Source organism: Pipistrellus hanaki (assembly GCF_964339955.1).
Source record: "Pipistrellus hanaki genome assembly, chromosome: 3".
Classification (NCBI taxonomy): Eukaryota; Metazoa; Chordata; class Mammalia; order Chiroptera; family Vespertilionidae; genus Pipistrellus; species Pipistrellus hanaki.
Window position 1 is genome coordinate 73,262,697 of NC_140505.1, and position 17,766 is coordinate 73,280,462.

Here is a 17,766-nt window from a genome sequence, read left to right on the forward strand (position 1 = left end):
ATATATATATATATATATATATATATATATATTTATTTATTTATTTATTTTTAATTTTTTTAAAAAATATATTTTCTTTTACAGAGAGGAGGAGCGAGGGATAGAGAGCTAGAAACGTCGATGAGAGAGAAACATCGACCAGCTGCCTCTTGCACACCCCCTATTGGGGATATGCCCGCAACCAACGTACATGCCCTTGACCGGAATCGAACCTGGGACCTTTCAGTCCGCAGACCGACGCTCTACCACTGAGCCAAAAGGGCTTCGGCTGAAAGATATTCTTTAAGAAGAGGAAGAAGAAGAAAAAGGTAGATGAAAATTATGAACAACAAATACATCTATCAGCAAGTGAATCTATTATAAAACTCAAGTGAATTAAAAATCTGATAAACAAAATAAACTATTGAATATAATAGAATCAGGGGCATAAAAAGGGAATGGACTGACAATTCTCGGGGGTAAAGGGATGTGGGGGTGCAGGAAGAGACTGGACAAAAATCATACACCTATGGATGAGGAAAGTGGGGGTGGGGTGTAAGGGCAGAGGGTGGGGTGGGAACCGGATAGAGGGGAGCTATGGGTGAAAAAAGAGAAACAACTGTAGTAATCTGAACAATAAAGATTTATCAAATTAAAAAAAACAACTTTATACTGAAAATTAAAAAGAAAATGGCATAGCATGCCATGTGAAGCTTCCCACAGTATATATCAAACCTACCTTTCCAATTTCATCTCCACCTCATCTATACCAAAATATTTTTATCTACATCTGATTCTTTCTTACAGATCTGTGTGTTTGGCCCAACCCACTCCTTCTACTTTGAATGCCCTTTCCTGTTTCCTCTACCCATTAAAAGCTTATCTGCCCGTTATAGCCAAGTTCAAAGCTCTCTGTCCATAAAGCCTTTCTCTGGAGTTATTAGCTACAGTTCGCTCTCCTTCCAGAAAACATTGTTATCTCTCTCATGACTTTTATTTTTGGTTTTTGTAGTTATTTACCTAAATAACTGTTTTTAAAATTAAATTGTAAGACTGAGGAAAGAGGCAATATCTGTTCATTTGTATAAACACTATTGTCTAATGCACTGCTGCGCATAGAGTGAACATCTTGAATTGCTGTAGTATTAATTAATTTTGAAATTAAGCACTCTCTTGTCAGAAAAGCCCCAAGAGAACATGAATTTAAAAGCAGATAGATCAAATTGTTTGTGGTGGGATAAGGAGCCCACCCACACACCATAGGGAACTTCGAGTGGCAGAGGTGGTGACATAAAATGGGGCAGATGGAGAACTTGACTAAGAAAATAGATTTATAGGAACCTCTGAATGTGAACTCAGCAACCGTAATTTGAAGTTTCATCATTCCCCTTGAACCCTTGCTGATATCCTGACGTTTGTGGTCATCAGTGACCATTTGATTTTCCCTTCCCTTAAAGTAAAAGCCAAATTCAGCATTTTCTCAAGTTGGTTTTTTAGGACCTTTGTCTGCCATCTTCTTTGCTTGCTGGATTTCCAAATAAACTCACTTTTCTTGCCCTCCTCCCCCCCCCCCCCCAATAAATAAAAGCAGATCAAATGTAGCAATGAATTTTATGCCATGAAGTATTAGAAAACTTTTCAATGGATGTTTGCCTATTCACTAACGAGTATCTATAGAGATTAATAAATAATAATAGCTTGGATTTGAAACATCCTAATAGTTTCACCAATGAAGTTAAGAGAAGAAATTCTGCATAACCTACTATTTTACAACTATATAAATTACTTTTTATTCCTTAAGGCCTTCCTCCACAAATTAAAAGAAAAGTCTTGTTAATTGAACACTTCTGTAAAGGTGCCTCAGTTAGGACTTTATCTTAAAATGTCCTTGGGACAAAAAGTACAAAGCATGGTCTCTGTTTTCTTAATATTTTTCATCTAATAGTGATGGCAAGAATAACTTGTCAAAGTTTATAAACATGAACAATCATAACATATCACCACTCACTTATTCGTTTTTCATCCAGCATAGGGCCAGGAGAATCCATATTAAGGAGTGCTTCAGCAGCCTCAATAGTTTCAATTGTTTCATCCCCATTATGACAGGAAGCTTCAACTATAATACATTGAAAGAAAAATAGAATTAGTGTAACCTACCTGGTGCTTTAAAACCCATAGGTTCCAATGTCTTGAACTAGGGTATATTCATTTAGTACTTGGGCTTATATACTTACTTTATATCAACATATAAAATCTATATATGACTATTAAATACTTGTCTTTTTTTTTTTTTCATTTCACAGATGTAAAAAAAAAAAAGTCTGCAAGATGTGAGGCTTTTGGGTAAAAGAAACAAGCCCTAGATGGGTGGCTCAGTTGGTTGGTGCATCATCCGACACTAAAATTATTGCGAGTTCAATTCTTGGTCAGGGCACACCTGAGGTTACAGGTTTAGTCCCTGGTCAAGGCAAGTCTGGGAGGCAACCAATCAAAGTTTCTCTCTTGCCCAGCTGGTGTGGCTCATTGTTTGAGCATCAACCTATGAACCAGGAGGTCGAAGTTCAATTCCCAGTCAGTGTACATGTCCGGGTTGCAGGCTCGATCCACAGTAAGGGGCATGCAGAAGGCAGCTGATTGATGAGTCTCTCTCATCATTGATGTTTCTCTCTCTCACTTCCTCTCTGAAATCAATAAAAATATGTTTAAAATAAATAAATAAATAAGATGAGGGACCTGTCTGGGTAGCTCAGTGGATTAGAGCGTTGTCCCAATACACATGGTTACAGGTTCTAACCTGGTCAGGGCACATACAAGAATCAAACAATGAATGGGAAAGTGGAACAACAAATTAATGTCTCTCTCATTCTCTTTCCCTTCCTCTCTAAAATCAGTAAGTGGAAAAAAATGTTAAATATATTTTATTGATTTTTCACAGAGAGGAAGAGAGAGGGATAGAGAGTTAGAAACATCGATGAGAGAGAATCATCGATCAGCTGCCTCTTGCACATCCCCTATTGGGGGTGTGCCCACAACCAAGGTACATGCCCTTGACCTAAATCGAACCTGGGACCTCATAGTCTGCCGGCTGATGATCTATCCACTGAGCCAAACCGGTTTCAGCAAGTGGAAATTTTTTTTAAAAGAATAAATAAGAGGGGTATTTGACTTTGATTAGAAAGGGTTCAGGAGAACAGGCAAAATCCCAGGTGTGCCACTAATCTAGTATGTCACTAGGTAAGACATTTTGTTTCTGCAGACTCCACAGTATAAAATTAGGTCCCTTTCACCTCTGACACTGATTCCAACACTCTTGGAATGAACTTAGGTCTCTGTTAATTCTCTAACTCTTCTTTCATTCCTTTATAATTATAGTGAATTGCCGCCATCTCCAAAAAGTTTTAGTCATAATCACATTATTAAAATCATGGTAATTCTGGTACAATTCTTCTCTAGTGGGTACTATAAAACACTAATTACCCCTCTATTAATTTTTAAAGTTTTTCTTAAATTTTGTGTTTTCCTTAATTTTTAAAAGATATTAAAATATAAGTGAAAATTTATCCAAGTACACGCTAAATAATTGACATTTCTCTGAATCCCAGACAGATGCCCAAAATAGTTGCACAGTAAATTCCTGAATGGCTTCTAGCCCTTAACCGCTAGTCAGAACCAAGTAATTAAACAGCTACAAATCCCCTTTTTTCTTGGATAAATTCATTTTCTAAATGTGATAGTCATTATCCATAATCCCTTATACTAACTTACTGAATTTTCCCCTCTATAATTGTGATAAAAATTACATTATCTATAATTGTGGTAAAATTACATAATTTTAAGTTTGAATATATATTTATATTCAGAACTTTTAGATTCAGAGTTGAACTGACAGTATGTAACTCAATGATTGTAAGCCTTTTAATTTTACATAAAGTTAAAATAGTAAATATAAACATAGTACGAGGAGCAAAAGTTCTTTTATCTCAATTAAATGAAAGAGATTACATATTTACACATTGTCCTCTTCGCATTCCTATTGAATCCAAAACAAGATCATTTTCTTTTTATTACAAGAATGTAACCAGATTTCCTGTAAAATTTAGCTTAAGTTTTCATTAGATTATAATACTAATTATCCTAAATATTTCTTAAAGAAAATAAGCCAAAAAAAGTACAGATAGCTTTTAAAAATATAAATATTTACAAATAAAGTAATCATTATTATCTTCTACTTGTGGAAATATAATTTCTACCATGCACTTTAATAATTTTACTTTTAGATCCTCAAAAACTGGTAATGGAAGAAGAATCTCCACATAGATAAGAGCTCAGAGTCTAATTATTTCCAGAAATTTTAAATAACACAACCTTTTTACAAAAAAACCTTTTGTGGCACTTCAACATATAAATAGATAAAGGTGGTATTTTATCGTTGTACATTTATTTTATAGATTCAAATTTATTTCAAACTTGAGATGAAATAAATCAATGATAAAAATAAAAGTATTTTGATAAACATTAACATTTTAAATCAAGTGTTATAAACAGCTGCAATCATTTAACATCAAGTTCAAACCCATAAAAAATAATTTTTTATTATTGAAAACTTCAACCAAAATCAAAATTATGGACTATAGTATAATGAATTCTCACATACTCATTCTTAGCATCAATTATTATCAACACATGGTCAATCTTCTTTCATTTTTATGCTACTCACTGCCCTCAAGGTTTACTTTGAAGGAATCGAAGACACCATATTTTATTTCTAAATATTTTAATATACATATCTAAAAGATACATATTCAAATCCAATGCTGTTATCATATTTTAAATACTAACAGTAAATATTAAAAATAATTCTTTAATATAGTCTGCAGTGCTATCTAGGATTCAACATGTATAGTTTATAAAGTGTTCTATTCCCATTTCTCTCTTCCCCTGTAGTGTTTCTAAAATACAGTACTCTTCCCTCTCCCACTCTGGACTAAGAAGGATTACTAAAAGGTTCTTTGCTTTCTTAAAACATTGCTCAAACAAGGATGGAAAAGTTAAAGCTGGAAAGTAAGAAAAATGAGGGAGATGAAATATGCAAAATGCCAATCTGTTTTTCAAGATCTGTTTTGATTTATGGATCCATTTCATACCAGTTCTATTTTCCAGGAAGGAAGGAACCTATCTGTATCTCATCATCAGCTATCTTCAAGTCTAAGCCTAAGAGAATGAAGCACTAAAAGGAAGAAGCACTTCCTTCTGCTTTCCTAGGCTCTATTTCTTCTTTGAGGATTAACATCTTTCCTGATGACTAAAATCAGGAAGACCCTAGTTCAAAATCTACAGAGAGTAAGTACCGTGTTTCCCCGAAAATAAGACATCCTCCGAAAATAAGACCTAGCACATGGAAAGATAAGACATCCCTTGAAAATAAGACTTAGTGAAACTTTGGGAGAAAAAATTAATATAAGACACTGTCTTATTTTCGGGGAAACAGGGTAGTATAGCCTTCCCTTAAGACAGTGGTTCTCAACCTTTCTAATGCCGCGACCCTTTAATACCTTATGTTGTGGTGACCCCCAAGCATAAAATTATTTTCGTTGCTACTTCATAACAGGTTGAAAACCGCTGCTGTAGAGTCTAAGACCATCAGAAAACAAAGATATTTACATTACGATTCATTAACAGTAGCAAAATTACAGTTATGAAGTAGCAACAAAAATAATTTTATGGTTGGGAGTCACCACAACATCAGGAAATGTATTAAAGGGTTGTGGCATTAGAAAGGTTAAAAATGACTGCCTTAATACATCAATAATTCAGAATACACTGCAAAAATGTCACTAGCTACACATGCATAGTGGTGGTCATTCAGTTATACAAAACCGATAGATCACAGCCAACAATGAATAGAAACCTCTAACCTGATAAATATAATTCCCTTATCCATAAGGGAGAAACAAATTTAGATTTATCAAAAAACTTCACTGGGTTTCTCCAAACAAAAAATATGAATATAGAAGAATATGCTTTATACAAATAGACAAATTGAGTGTTGTTCATCAATGGGGCTCAGTCACTTGGCCGGTGACTTTAGGCAAATCATGTCATTTAACCGCTCTAATTTCAGTTTTTTTCTGTTGTGAGAATTAATTGAGACAGTGTGTTTTTTAATCAATCATGTTAATACTAGAGGCCCGATGCATGAAATTCATGCAAGGTCCTTGGCACCTGCCCACCAAGGCTTTATCCAGAAGGTATTCCAGAAGAACATCTGCCTAATTAGCATATTACACTTTTATTATTATAGACTAGAGGCCTGGTGCACAAAACTCGTGCATGGGGGGGGGGGGGGTGATGTCCCTCAGTCCAGCCTTCACCCGCTCCAATCTGGGACATCCCTCTCACAATCTAGGACTGCTGGCTCCCAACTGCTCGCCTGCCTGCCTGTCTGATTGTCCCTAACCACTTCTGCCTGCCAGCATGATCACCCCCTAACCACTCTAATGCTAGCCTGATCAATGCCTAACGGCTCCCCTGCTAGCCCAATATCCCCTAACTGCCTTCCCCTGCCAGCCCAATCACCCCTTACTGCCCTCCCCTGCAGGCCTGGTTGCCCCTAACTGCTCTATCCTGCAGGCCTGCCCCCCCCCCCCCCCCCCCACCGCCAACTGCCTTTCCATGCAGGCACGGTCACCCCCAACTTCCCTCCTCTGCCAGCCTGGTTACCCTTAATTTCCCTCCCCTGCAGGCTTGATTGCCCCCAACTGCCCTCCCTTGCAGGCCTGGTCCCTCCCAACTGCCCTCCCCTGCTGGCCATCTTGTGATGGCCATCTTTGACCACATGGGGGCAGCCATCTTGTGTGTTGGGGTGATGGTCAATTTGCATATTGCTCTTTTATTAGATAGGATGACACATTGAGGAGACAATGCCATTTTGTTAATGTTGTTGCCCAAAATACATTTATCTCATTCCAATGAAAACACATCACACAAAATTAAGAGATATTCTACAATGTCTAACCACTTTTCCTCAAAAATGTCAATGTTATAAAAGACAGAGGAAATCCTTACAGACTGGAAGAGACAGAGAAGAAATAACTAAATTCAGTATGAATTCTGGAACATAGGATCCTGGAACAGGAAAAGGACATTAGTATGAAGTGGGTAAAATACTGATAGATCTAGATTTAATTAATAATATTGTGACTAAGTTAATTTTGTTGTTTTAAATTTAAGAATACTTAAATAACTTTTGCTTCTAAATAATTTATTTTCTAGCCGAGACCGGTTTGGCTCAATGGATAGAGCGTCGGCTTGGGGACTGAAGGGTCCCGGGTTCGATTCTGGTCAAGGGCATGTACCTTGGTTGCGGGCATAACCCCAGAAGGGGGTGTGCAAGAGGCGGGTGATCGATGACTCTCTCTCATCAATGTTTCTAACTCTATATCTCTCTCCATTCCTCTCTGTACAAAATCAATAAATAATTGATTTTCTCAAATACTTCCAACATCTCTGCCTGTAAATGTATAATAATAATACCAGTGAATGCACTGATTTCTAAAACTGAAGAAAATGGCACTAGCATAGTGAACTCTTCAAGTCGGAAAAGTCCTCCTAGTTCTGACTGAATCAGAAGAGGAATCTTCTTTAGTAAACCTCAGCACCTTATACTAGATTTGGATCATGGCCTCCTATTTTGCTTTATGTGATGGCAATAAAAAACAAAAGAAAACAAAACTTTCCTTTTTCTCTACTAACAACTTCTCACTGTCATCAGGAATATAGAGCTAGGTACGTAAGTGCTCAGGGAAGACTTGATGAATTGATTTGGTTTGGTTCCTCTTGCATGTATTCTTATTTTGTCACATTCTTCTCAATATACTTAGGGAAGAAAGGAGAAGTGAGAAAGCACTAAGAAACATAGGCAGATGAGAAAGACAAGGTTAATTTATTTTTCTCTGCAGGGCTCTAGCTTCTGCAGGTAATAGTTATTCAAACCAAGTTAGGAACCTGTATGTCCCCCAAATTATAGGGCTTGGGCATTGCCTAAAACTAGGCTGAAGTAAGGGGCTGCTGGAGGCACACACACCTACCTGTAAGGGTGATGTTGTCATCATCATCATCATCTATGATTTCTTCTTCAGCAACATCTAGGGAGCTCTCAGTAATCATGTCATTGGGCTCTTCCACACAAGCTAGACCCGCATAACTATTGAGAATATCAGCACCAGGAACATGCTCCACAATTACGGCAGGAAAAATAGCTGCATCACCAAGCTGGGAGAGGTGAGGAGAAAAAGGGATCAACAAAAATTTTCTTTTGTTTAAATATAACCAAAAATTATTTTACATTGAGGGCATGATTTAGTTTTTACATCATCAATACTTGTACTTGACAATCCTTCTAGGCTGCTGTGAATATTAAGACCACATAATTTTCATTATTAATCTTGAGTCTTAACAACCAAGTTTTCATAGGAAAAGTATACTTTTAAACCATATTAAATTTACCAATATCATTAATGCATGAGAAGTTGCGTACAAATGTCCGATGAAATAAAATCTCAACAAAAGGTTCTTTGACAGAAAAATATCTGTGAGTTTAAATACACACTAGAGCAGGGGTCTTCAAACTATGGCCTGCGGGCTACATGCGGCCCGCAGAGGAGTCTGATCCGGCCCGCCAGGTTCTTTGGGCAGTGAGCGCAGCCGAGGTGTTACAGTAGGAATTAGTAGTTCATATAGTCCGGCCCTCCAGCTCTCTGAGGGACTGTGATCTGGCCCCCACTTTAAAAAGTTTGAGGACCCCTGCACTAGAGGCACAGTGCATGAAATTTGTGCATTGGTGGTGGTGGTGGGGGGGGGGGGGTGTCCCTCAGTCCAGCCTGCACCCTCTCCAATCTGGGATCCCTCTCACAATCCAGGACTACTGGCTCCCAACCTCTTGCCTGCCTGCCTGCCTACCTGATTGACCCTAACCGCTTCTGCCTGCCAGCCTGACTAACGCCTAACTGGTCCCCTGCTAGCCAGATTGCTCCCAATTGCCCTTCCCTGCTGGCCTGGTAACCCCTAACTGTCCTCCCCTGCAGGTTTGGTCGCCCCCAACTGCCTTCCCCTGCTGGCCATCTTGTGGTGGCCATCTTGTGTCCCCAGGGGGGCAGCCATCTTTGACCACATGGAGGCAGCCATTTTCTGTGTTGGAGTGATGGTCAATCTACATATTACTCTTTCATTAGATAGGAGGATTACACTGTCACTTGGCACACAGGTTGTGTTTAACAACCGCTTTTGACTCAAATGGGAAAATTAACTTTCATTTTATTACTAGTTATAAGATCTTAAAATTTTAGAACTGAAAGGACTCTTAAGTATAATCTAGTCCAAGTCACCTCATTTTACAGATGAGGAAGCTGACCCAGAGAGGATTTTGAAAAACCTTCTAAAAAATCAGTTGTTTATGAAAGAATTCAATGTTGAATGTGAAAAAACTTTTTTGAATATATTGATATAATATATACATGAATCATAATGTAATAATGAGGGCTGTCTATAAAATAATTACTTTTCAAATATAGTAAAAATGCTTTGATATTTATCAATTCTTTTTATACTGTTTTATCTGTCATTTTATAATGGTATTATTCATTTGCTACAGTTTCATATTAACATTTCTCTACAAATCATCCTCCTCCAAACCACTGATATTCAATAAACTTATTTATTTATTTATTTATTTTTATTTTTTGCTGTATCACTTTATTTTCCTCCCATTTTTTTATTAAGGTATTATATGTGTATATATCTTACCATTGCTCCCCCCACAAAACCCTATATGCCAGGTAAGAATAGGGCTTACCATTTCCATCTATTGGCAGGTGAGAACTTAGGTTAAGAAATTCACCTAGGATCACCCACTAAGTCAGACACACATAGATGCAATTCACAGGAGTAGTTCTCACCTAAATGAAAGCAAAGTATTCCTCCTTACCCAAATCTAATTGGCCCCTGGAATTTGGGTTAAGTGTTAAGAGTGTGGCTATCACATAGCATAGCTACAAAATTTTATCTGAATCTATGTAGTTGCAAATAATTACAGATATTTACTACTACATTCCTCCTGATCCTACTCCACTAATCTAGAAGTGAACTGGAGAAACTGATTATCCTCCTGAATTAATAGGTCTCAGGAGCCCCTTGTCACATACCTTTATACTCAAAGCCACTTCTCTTCCACTATTTGAGTCCCTTCCCAGAGGAAGCCACTGTTACCAGTTTTTGTTCCATCAGAGAGACAGTATAATCAACCCTATACTAATTTGCTTTTAACAATCATTTCCCCCCATTTATATAATAATTTAAAGCTATTTAAAGAAAAATGTCAAATACACAAAAGTAGAGAAAAAAATAGTTTCCTTTGAAACAAAGGCTTAATTAAAACTGAATCCAGCCCTAGCTGTTTGATTCAGTGGATAGAGCACTGGCCCGTGGATTCAAAAGTCTTAGGTTCGATTCCAGTCAAGGGCACATGCCCGGGTTGCGGGCTCAGTCACCAGTAGAGGGAATGCAGGAGGCAGTAGTTCTCTCTCATTGATGTTTCTATCTCTCTCGCCATCTCTAAAATCAATAAAAAAATATACTATATTTTTTAAATGAGTCCAGCCCTAGCAGGTTTGGCTCTGTGGTCAGAGCATCAGCCCTAGGACGGAAGGGTTGTGGGTTAGATTCTGATCAAGGGCATGTACCTGGGCTTCAGGCTCAATCCCCAGCCCTGAAAGGGGCATGTGCAGGAGGCAACCAATGTGTCTCTCTGTCTCTTCCCTTTCCTTCCACTCTATCTAAATATCAATAGAAAGCCAGGCCAGTGTGCTCAGTGGTTGAGTGGTGACCCATACATGAATCAAGAGGTTACCAATTTGATTCCGAGTCAGGGTACAAGCCTGGGTTGTAGGGCTTGTGCTGGAGGAAACCAATCGATGATTCCCTTATCATTGATGTTTCTATCTCTCTCTCCCTCACCCTTCCTCTCTCTCTAAAAATCAATAGACATATTTTTTAAAAATAAGTAAATAAACATTAAAATCAATGGAAAGAATATTCTTGGGTGAGAATTAACAACAACAACAAAAAGAATGAGTCCACAAGGCCCAGCTAGTACAGCTCAGTAGTCTCAGTTCAATTCCCAATTGAAGCACATGCCCGGGTTGCAGGCTCAATTCCCACTAGGGGCATAGCCCATTGATGCTTCTATGTCTTTCTTCCTCTCCCTTCCTCTCTAAAATCAGTAAAAACATTTTTTTTTTTTTTAAAGAATGAAAAGGGTCACATGGTTCTATGACTTAGAAGGCAGCGATATATGAAAAACAAAGATTGTGAATCAGGAGACCCAGGGCCTTCTCTAATCCTACTGTCATGACCTTATTTCCTCACTGTACATGAAAGAAGAGCACTTAACTGATCTTGGAAAGGTACTTCCCAGGTTTTCTTTCGTTAAGATGTAAAGGTATAGCCGAAACTGGTTTGGCTCAATGGATAGAGCGTCGGGCTGTGGACTGAAAGGTCCCAGGTTCGATTCCCGTCAAGGGCATGTACCTTGTTGGGGGCACATCCCCAATGCAAGAGGCAGCTGATCGATGATTCTCTCTCATTGATATTTCTAACTCTCTATCCCTCTCTCTTCCTCTCTATAAAAAATCAATAAAATATATATTTTTTAAAAGATGTAAAGGTATAGATCCTAAGTTTACGTTTAAGTTTCTAACACTACAATAGAAGAGACTATTTTGTCTTTGGACAAAATGGAGAGGTGGGAGGAGTAGCATGTACCCTGGACACATACCTGCCTTTGCTATTGCTTCTAGCTAACATTTATTAGCACTTAATATATGCCAGGGATTCTGCTTGTTGCTTTACATGGGTTACCATCTTGTTTTACCATCACAAATTCCTATGAGGGACATACATTGTTATCTATGTTATACATGGGAAATAATTTACCACAGGTCAGATAATTAGTAAGTGGTAGAATCTTAACTTAAACTGACTCCAGGGTCCATTTTCTTTACCTGTACATTATTATAGTCAGCCTTAAAATTCAACTGAATTTATATATATAACTTTTATTTCAGAGAGGAAAAGAGAGGAAGAGATAGAAACATCACTTATGAGAGAGAATCACTGATCAGCCACCTCCTGCATGCCCCAAATGGAAGGATCAAGCCTGCAAACCAGGCATGTGTCCTAACCTGGTGAAGGAAATAGACATACAAGTTCAGGAAACAGAGTCCCAAATAAGATGACCCCAAAGAGGCCCAGACCAACACGTATCATAATTAAAATGCTAAAGTTTAAAGACAAGAGAGAAACTTAACAGCAGCAAGAGAAAAGCAGTTAGTTACCTACAAGGGAGGGCCCATAAGACTATCAGCTGATTTCCCAATATAAACCTTGCAGGGCAAGAAATATTCAAAGTGATGAAAAGAAGTACCTACAACCAGGAACACTCTACCAGCAAAGCTATCATTTAGAATAGGGGTGTCGAACTCAATCAGAGAAGGGGCCAAAATCTAAAATCCAGCCTAAATCGTGGGCCGAATGGTTTACTGAACAGTCATAAACTGACAATGTCATAAACTGACAGCGGAGTGCAGTGATGACAGCGCGGTGCGGGCCACATTGCAAGGCCTGGCGGGCTGGATTTGGCCCGCGGGCCTTGTGTTTGACACATGTGATTTAGAATCTAAGGACAGATAAAGAACTTCCCAGATTAAAAAAAAAAAAAAAAAAAAGCTAGAGGAGTTCATCACCACCAAACCAGTATTACATAAAATGTTAAAGGGCCTTCTTTAGAAAGAAAAATATATAAACAATAAAATGTCCCTGGCTGGTGTGACTAAGTGGTTAGAGCATTGGCCCTCACAGAGAAGACTCATGTGTTCAATTCCCAGGCAAGGGCATGTACCTGGTTGCAGGTTCAATCTCCAGCTTCAGCCAGGGCACATACAGCAACCAATCAATGTGTCTCTCTAACATCGATGTTTCTCTCTCTCTTTCCCTCTCCACCCCTCCTCCACCCTTCCTTTCTACTTTCTTGAAAAAATCAATGGAAAAAATATCTTCAAGTGAAGATTTAAAAAAAAAACAAGCAATATATGTATCAATCAATGATTGGATCTGAAAAATAAAATAAATGAACAAGTAAAACAAAAACAGACTCAGATAAAGAGAACATTTTTTGATGACTGACAGATAGGGGTTGGGGTTGGAGGGATGAATGAAAAAGGTGAAGGGATTAGAAGTACAAATTGGTTATTACAGAATAATCATAGGGATGTAAAATACAGCATAGGGAATATAGTCAACAATATTCTAACAATGTATAGTGTCAGATGGGTACTAGATTTATTGGGATGATCACTTAGCAAGTTATATAATGTCTAATCACTGGGTGTACACCTGAAACGAATATATATTGCATGTCAACTGTAATTAAAAAATAAAAAATAGCCCAACTAGTGTGACTCAAAGGTTGAGCACCAGCCTATGAAACAAGAGGTCAAAGTTTGATTCACAGTCAGGGCACATGCCTAGTTGTGGGCTCAGGGCCAATGAGTGGCATGCAGGAGGCAGCTGATCAATGATTCTCTCTCATCATTGATGTTTTCTGTTTCTCTCTCCCTCTTCCTCTCTGAAATCAATTAAAAACCATATTTAAAAACAATAAGAGTAAATTTTATAATATGTGAATTATCCTAATAAAAGAATAATATGCAAATTAACCATCACCCCACTACACCCACAAGCCATGCCCACCAGCCAAGCCAATCAGGAGCAAATATGCAAATAAACCCAACCAAGATGGCTACAGCCATAGAGAGCAGAGGGAGACTTGGGTTTCCCCGGCAATGGAGGAAGCCAAGCTTTCTGCCTGCCCTTCCTGGCCTAGGCCTCTGCTCAAAGCTACAAAGTTTCAATGATAGAAGATACATAAATCCAAATAGAAATGGTGACAGCCACAGAGCTGTAAAGAGCAGGAGGCTAGGGTTGCCCCAGGCAATAGAGGAAGCCAAGCTTTCCCACACCCTGGCCAGCCCAGGCCTCCACTCAAGGCTACAAAGTTTCAATTGTAGAAGATAAATAAACCCCAGATATCAGGGCCTCCTCTTTGGTCACCAGGGGGCGTGGTCGATGTGCAAACCACCACAGGCCCTAGCCCAGGCTGCCCCATGCCCCAAGGGAACCCCCACCCTGATCTCGGACACCCTTCAGGGCAAACCAGCTGGCCCCCACCTTGCACCAGGCCTCTATCCTATTTAATAAAAGAGTAGAATGCAGATTGACTATCACTCCAACACACAAGATGGCTACCCCCATGTAGACACAAGATGGCCACCAAAAGATGACTAGCAGGGGAGGGCTGATGGGAGGGACCAGGCCTGCAAGGGAGGGGAGTTGGGGCAATCAAGCCTGCAGGGGAGGGCAGTTAGGGGTGACCAAGCTGGCAGAAGAGGGAAGTTAGGGGAGATCAGGCTTGCAGGGGAGGGCAGTTAGGGGCAAACAGGCTGGAATCAATCAGGCTGGCAGGGGAGTGGTTAGGGGGTGATCAGGCTGGCAGGCAGAAACCGTTAGGGGCAATCAGGAAGGCAGGCAAGTGAGCAGTTGGGAGCCAGCAGTCCTGGATTGTAAGAAGGATGTCCGACTGCCTGTTTAGGCCCGATCCCACCAGATTAGAGAGGGTGCAGGCTGGGCTGAGGGACACCACCCCACATTCATGAATTTCGTGCACCGGGCCTCTAGTATGTCAATAAAGATATTACTTTTAAAAAGAAAATGGGAAGAATATCAAAGGGTGATTTGTGAGAATCAAGGTGCATGTGGAGAAGACTCTGTGAACTATAATTGACCTACGAAATGTTAGGAAGTGTTATTTTATGACTAAAGCAGGTAGTGTTTTCTTGGCACAGAGATTAACGTCTAAAACAACATCAGGGCCTAAAATGTATGTGTTTCTATCAATCACCTCATTTCTAAACGGTTCTCTGTCTTCAATATGCTTGGTTTTTATAGATTATGTATCTTCTATAAATGTATATAAATATGATGTTACAGCCAGTGGCTTTTTATGTATAAGGGAAAACTGATTCAAATATCTGATAATTAACATAGTCAAAGTACTTCCTTAATCTGATTAGCAAAAAATCCTATATAGCTGAAACAGGTTTGGCTCAGGGGATAGAGCGTCAGTCTGTGGACTGGGGGGGGGGGGGGGGGGGGGGGGGGGGGGGGGGTCCCAGGTTTGATTCCTGCCAAGGGCATGTACATTGGTTGCGTGCACATCCCCGGTGGGGGGTGTGCAGATGGTTGATGTTTCTATCTCATCGATGTTTCTAGCTCTCTATCCCTCTCCTTTCCTCTATGTAAAGTATCAATAAAATATATTTTTTAAAAATAAAATTAAAAAACCAAACCTAGTTTGATTTTTTAAAAAATCCTATATCATAAAAGGCTAATATGCAAATCGACTGAATGGTGGAATGACTGGCCGCTATGAAGTGCACTGACCACCAGGGGGCAGAAACTCAACACAGGAGCTGGCCCCTGGTAGTCAGTCCACTCCCACAGGGGGAGCGCTGCTCAGCCAAAAGCTGGGCTCAGAGCTAGTGAGTGTAGCAGCATGGCGGGAGAGCAGCACCATATGTCCAACTGATGGTTTAGGCCCGCACCCCATGGGATATCCTCCAAGAGCCCCAGATTGCAAGAGTGTGCAGGCTAATCTGAGGAACCTCCCTGACCCCCGAGTGCATGAATTTCATGCACTGGGCCTCTAGTTCATTATAATGCTGTTAGGTACCCTTCCTGTCTTATCTCTGAGACTTCTTTAATATAATACTATACAATAAAATAGAATAAAAATAAAATAGCATTGGCAGTGGTACAGTGGTATTGATGATGATGATGATGAAAGTAGCTACTATGTTAAGTAGTTCATATAGTTTATCCCCACCACAGAATTCTGTTTTGTTGGTACTGGTCAACCAGCTAGAAAGAGGCAAAGCTTCTTCACTCAGACAATCTTACTCCAGAATCCACAAGCATAACTACTACAATATCTCAAAGTACTGATCCTATATATAATTACATTTCTCATAAAAGTTTTATCTTACTAAAAGCTTAGGTTTAAAATACACATATGCTTGAATACTATATTAGCGCTACAGCTGAAAAAGTTTGTTCTATTTCTGTTGGTTCCAGTGGAGATAAATGTTTCTGAAGAAGCCTAGCTTTTCTCTTGCACAATACCATGAAAAATAGAAAGGCCTTAGTGATATGGTCTTTTCTCCAGATTTTCTCAAGATAATGTTTAAACTGTAAATCCCTGAGGAGTTGATTTAGCTGAATCTAATCCCAATTCAGGTCTTTAATCACAACTAGCGTTCTTTAGTCTTTGCCCAGATTTTTCTTTTTTTTCAGTTAGGCTAAATTACAACTTGGCCATGAATTTCAAAAAGTAAAGTAGTCACTGAAAACAATCTTAGTTTTGTTATTAGAGTGCCTACTTTAAAAGTTCAGTATATTGTTGGTTCCGTGTGTGTGTGCGTGTGTGTGTGTGTGTGTGTGTGTGTCTGGATAAGTTACAAGGTTGTAGAAAAAAGGTAGATTTTGGGAGGTGTAAAAAATTTTAATAGGTTTACATGTTAACTTACAAACTAATATCACAGCAGTCACTACCATATTGATAAATGTTTTTTAACATGCATATCCTATATACAAATAGTTAAATAAGATCACAATTAAAGAGGCAATTCCTACTTCTAAAAGATAAACTTTGACAAGAATCTTATACAAAATCATTGAATATGTATGAATCATTGAATAAAATATGCAGCAGAACATTCCTGAATATAGGTAGTTTAGTTACAACAAAGTCTTTTCCAGAATAAAAAAGCCATACTAGGTAATTGATCATAGGCAATGACAGAAATTAGTCATTAAAAAAAGAAAATCTAACAACTCCATGTCAAACTATGTAAAAAAAAAACATGTTATAATGTTAAAGGAGAATTCTCCCTCACAGATTGAATCTGCAAAAATTTTTAAATCCTGAGTTACAAGTTTATTGCTTAGTGTAGAACCAAGGCAGTCATTTTCAAATATCAGAAAAAAGAATTAGAAAAGAAAAGCCAAATGATTTTATCTAACTAATTTTATTTTATTTATTTTTTTTTGTTAAAATATATTTTATTGATTTTTCACAGAGAGGAAGAGAGAGGGATAGAGAGTTAGAAACATCGATGAGAGAGAATCATCGATCAGCTGCCTCCTGCACACCCCCTACCGGGGATGTGCCCGCAACCAAGGTACATGCCCTTGCCCGGAATCGAACCCGGGACCCCTCAGTCCGCAGGCCGACGCTCTATCCACTGAGCCAAACCGGTCCCGGCTATCTAACTAATTTTATAATGAAGTTACAAAATTTGCCTTCCTTATTTCATATATCCAAAACAATCGAGTAATATAAAAGTACATAACTGTACACAAAACACTTTTACATTTTTAAATTTAACTTATCATTACTACAATAACTGCCACATTTATTTTTTAAAAAAATTTATATATATATATATATATATGAAGAGGGAGAGAAAGACAGAAACATCTATGATGAGAATCATTAATCAGATTCCTCCTGCACACTCCCTACTGGGGATCAAGCCCCACAACCTGGGCATGTGCCCTGAATGGGTCTCAAACATTGACTCACTGATTCATAGGTAGACATCCAACCACTGAGCAACA

At 38.7% G+C, this 17,766-nt stretch overlaps 1 protein-coding gene across 6 annotated transcripts in view; it reads right to left on the reverse strand.

Annotated features, from left to right (window-relative positions):
* ELF1 (E74 like ETS transcription factor 1) overlaps positions 1–17,766 on the reverse strand; it is a 99,209-nt gene that overhangs the window by 17,627 nt on the left and 63,816 nt on the right. For all 6 annotated transcript variants that reach the window (XM_084876557.1, XM_084876553.1, XM_084876556.1 and 3 more), the window contains exons 3-4: positions 8,067–8,250; positions 1,988–2,095 (exon numbers count right to left, since the gene is read on the reverse strand). In XM_084876557.1, the coding sequence (XP_084732683.1) occupies positions 1,988–2,095; positions 8,067–8,250 (292 nt within the window). The remainder of the gene's footprint in view (positions 1–1,987; positions 2,096–8,066; positions 8,251–17,766) is intronic.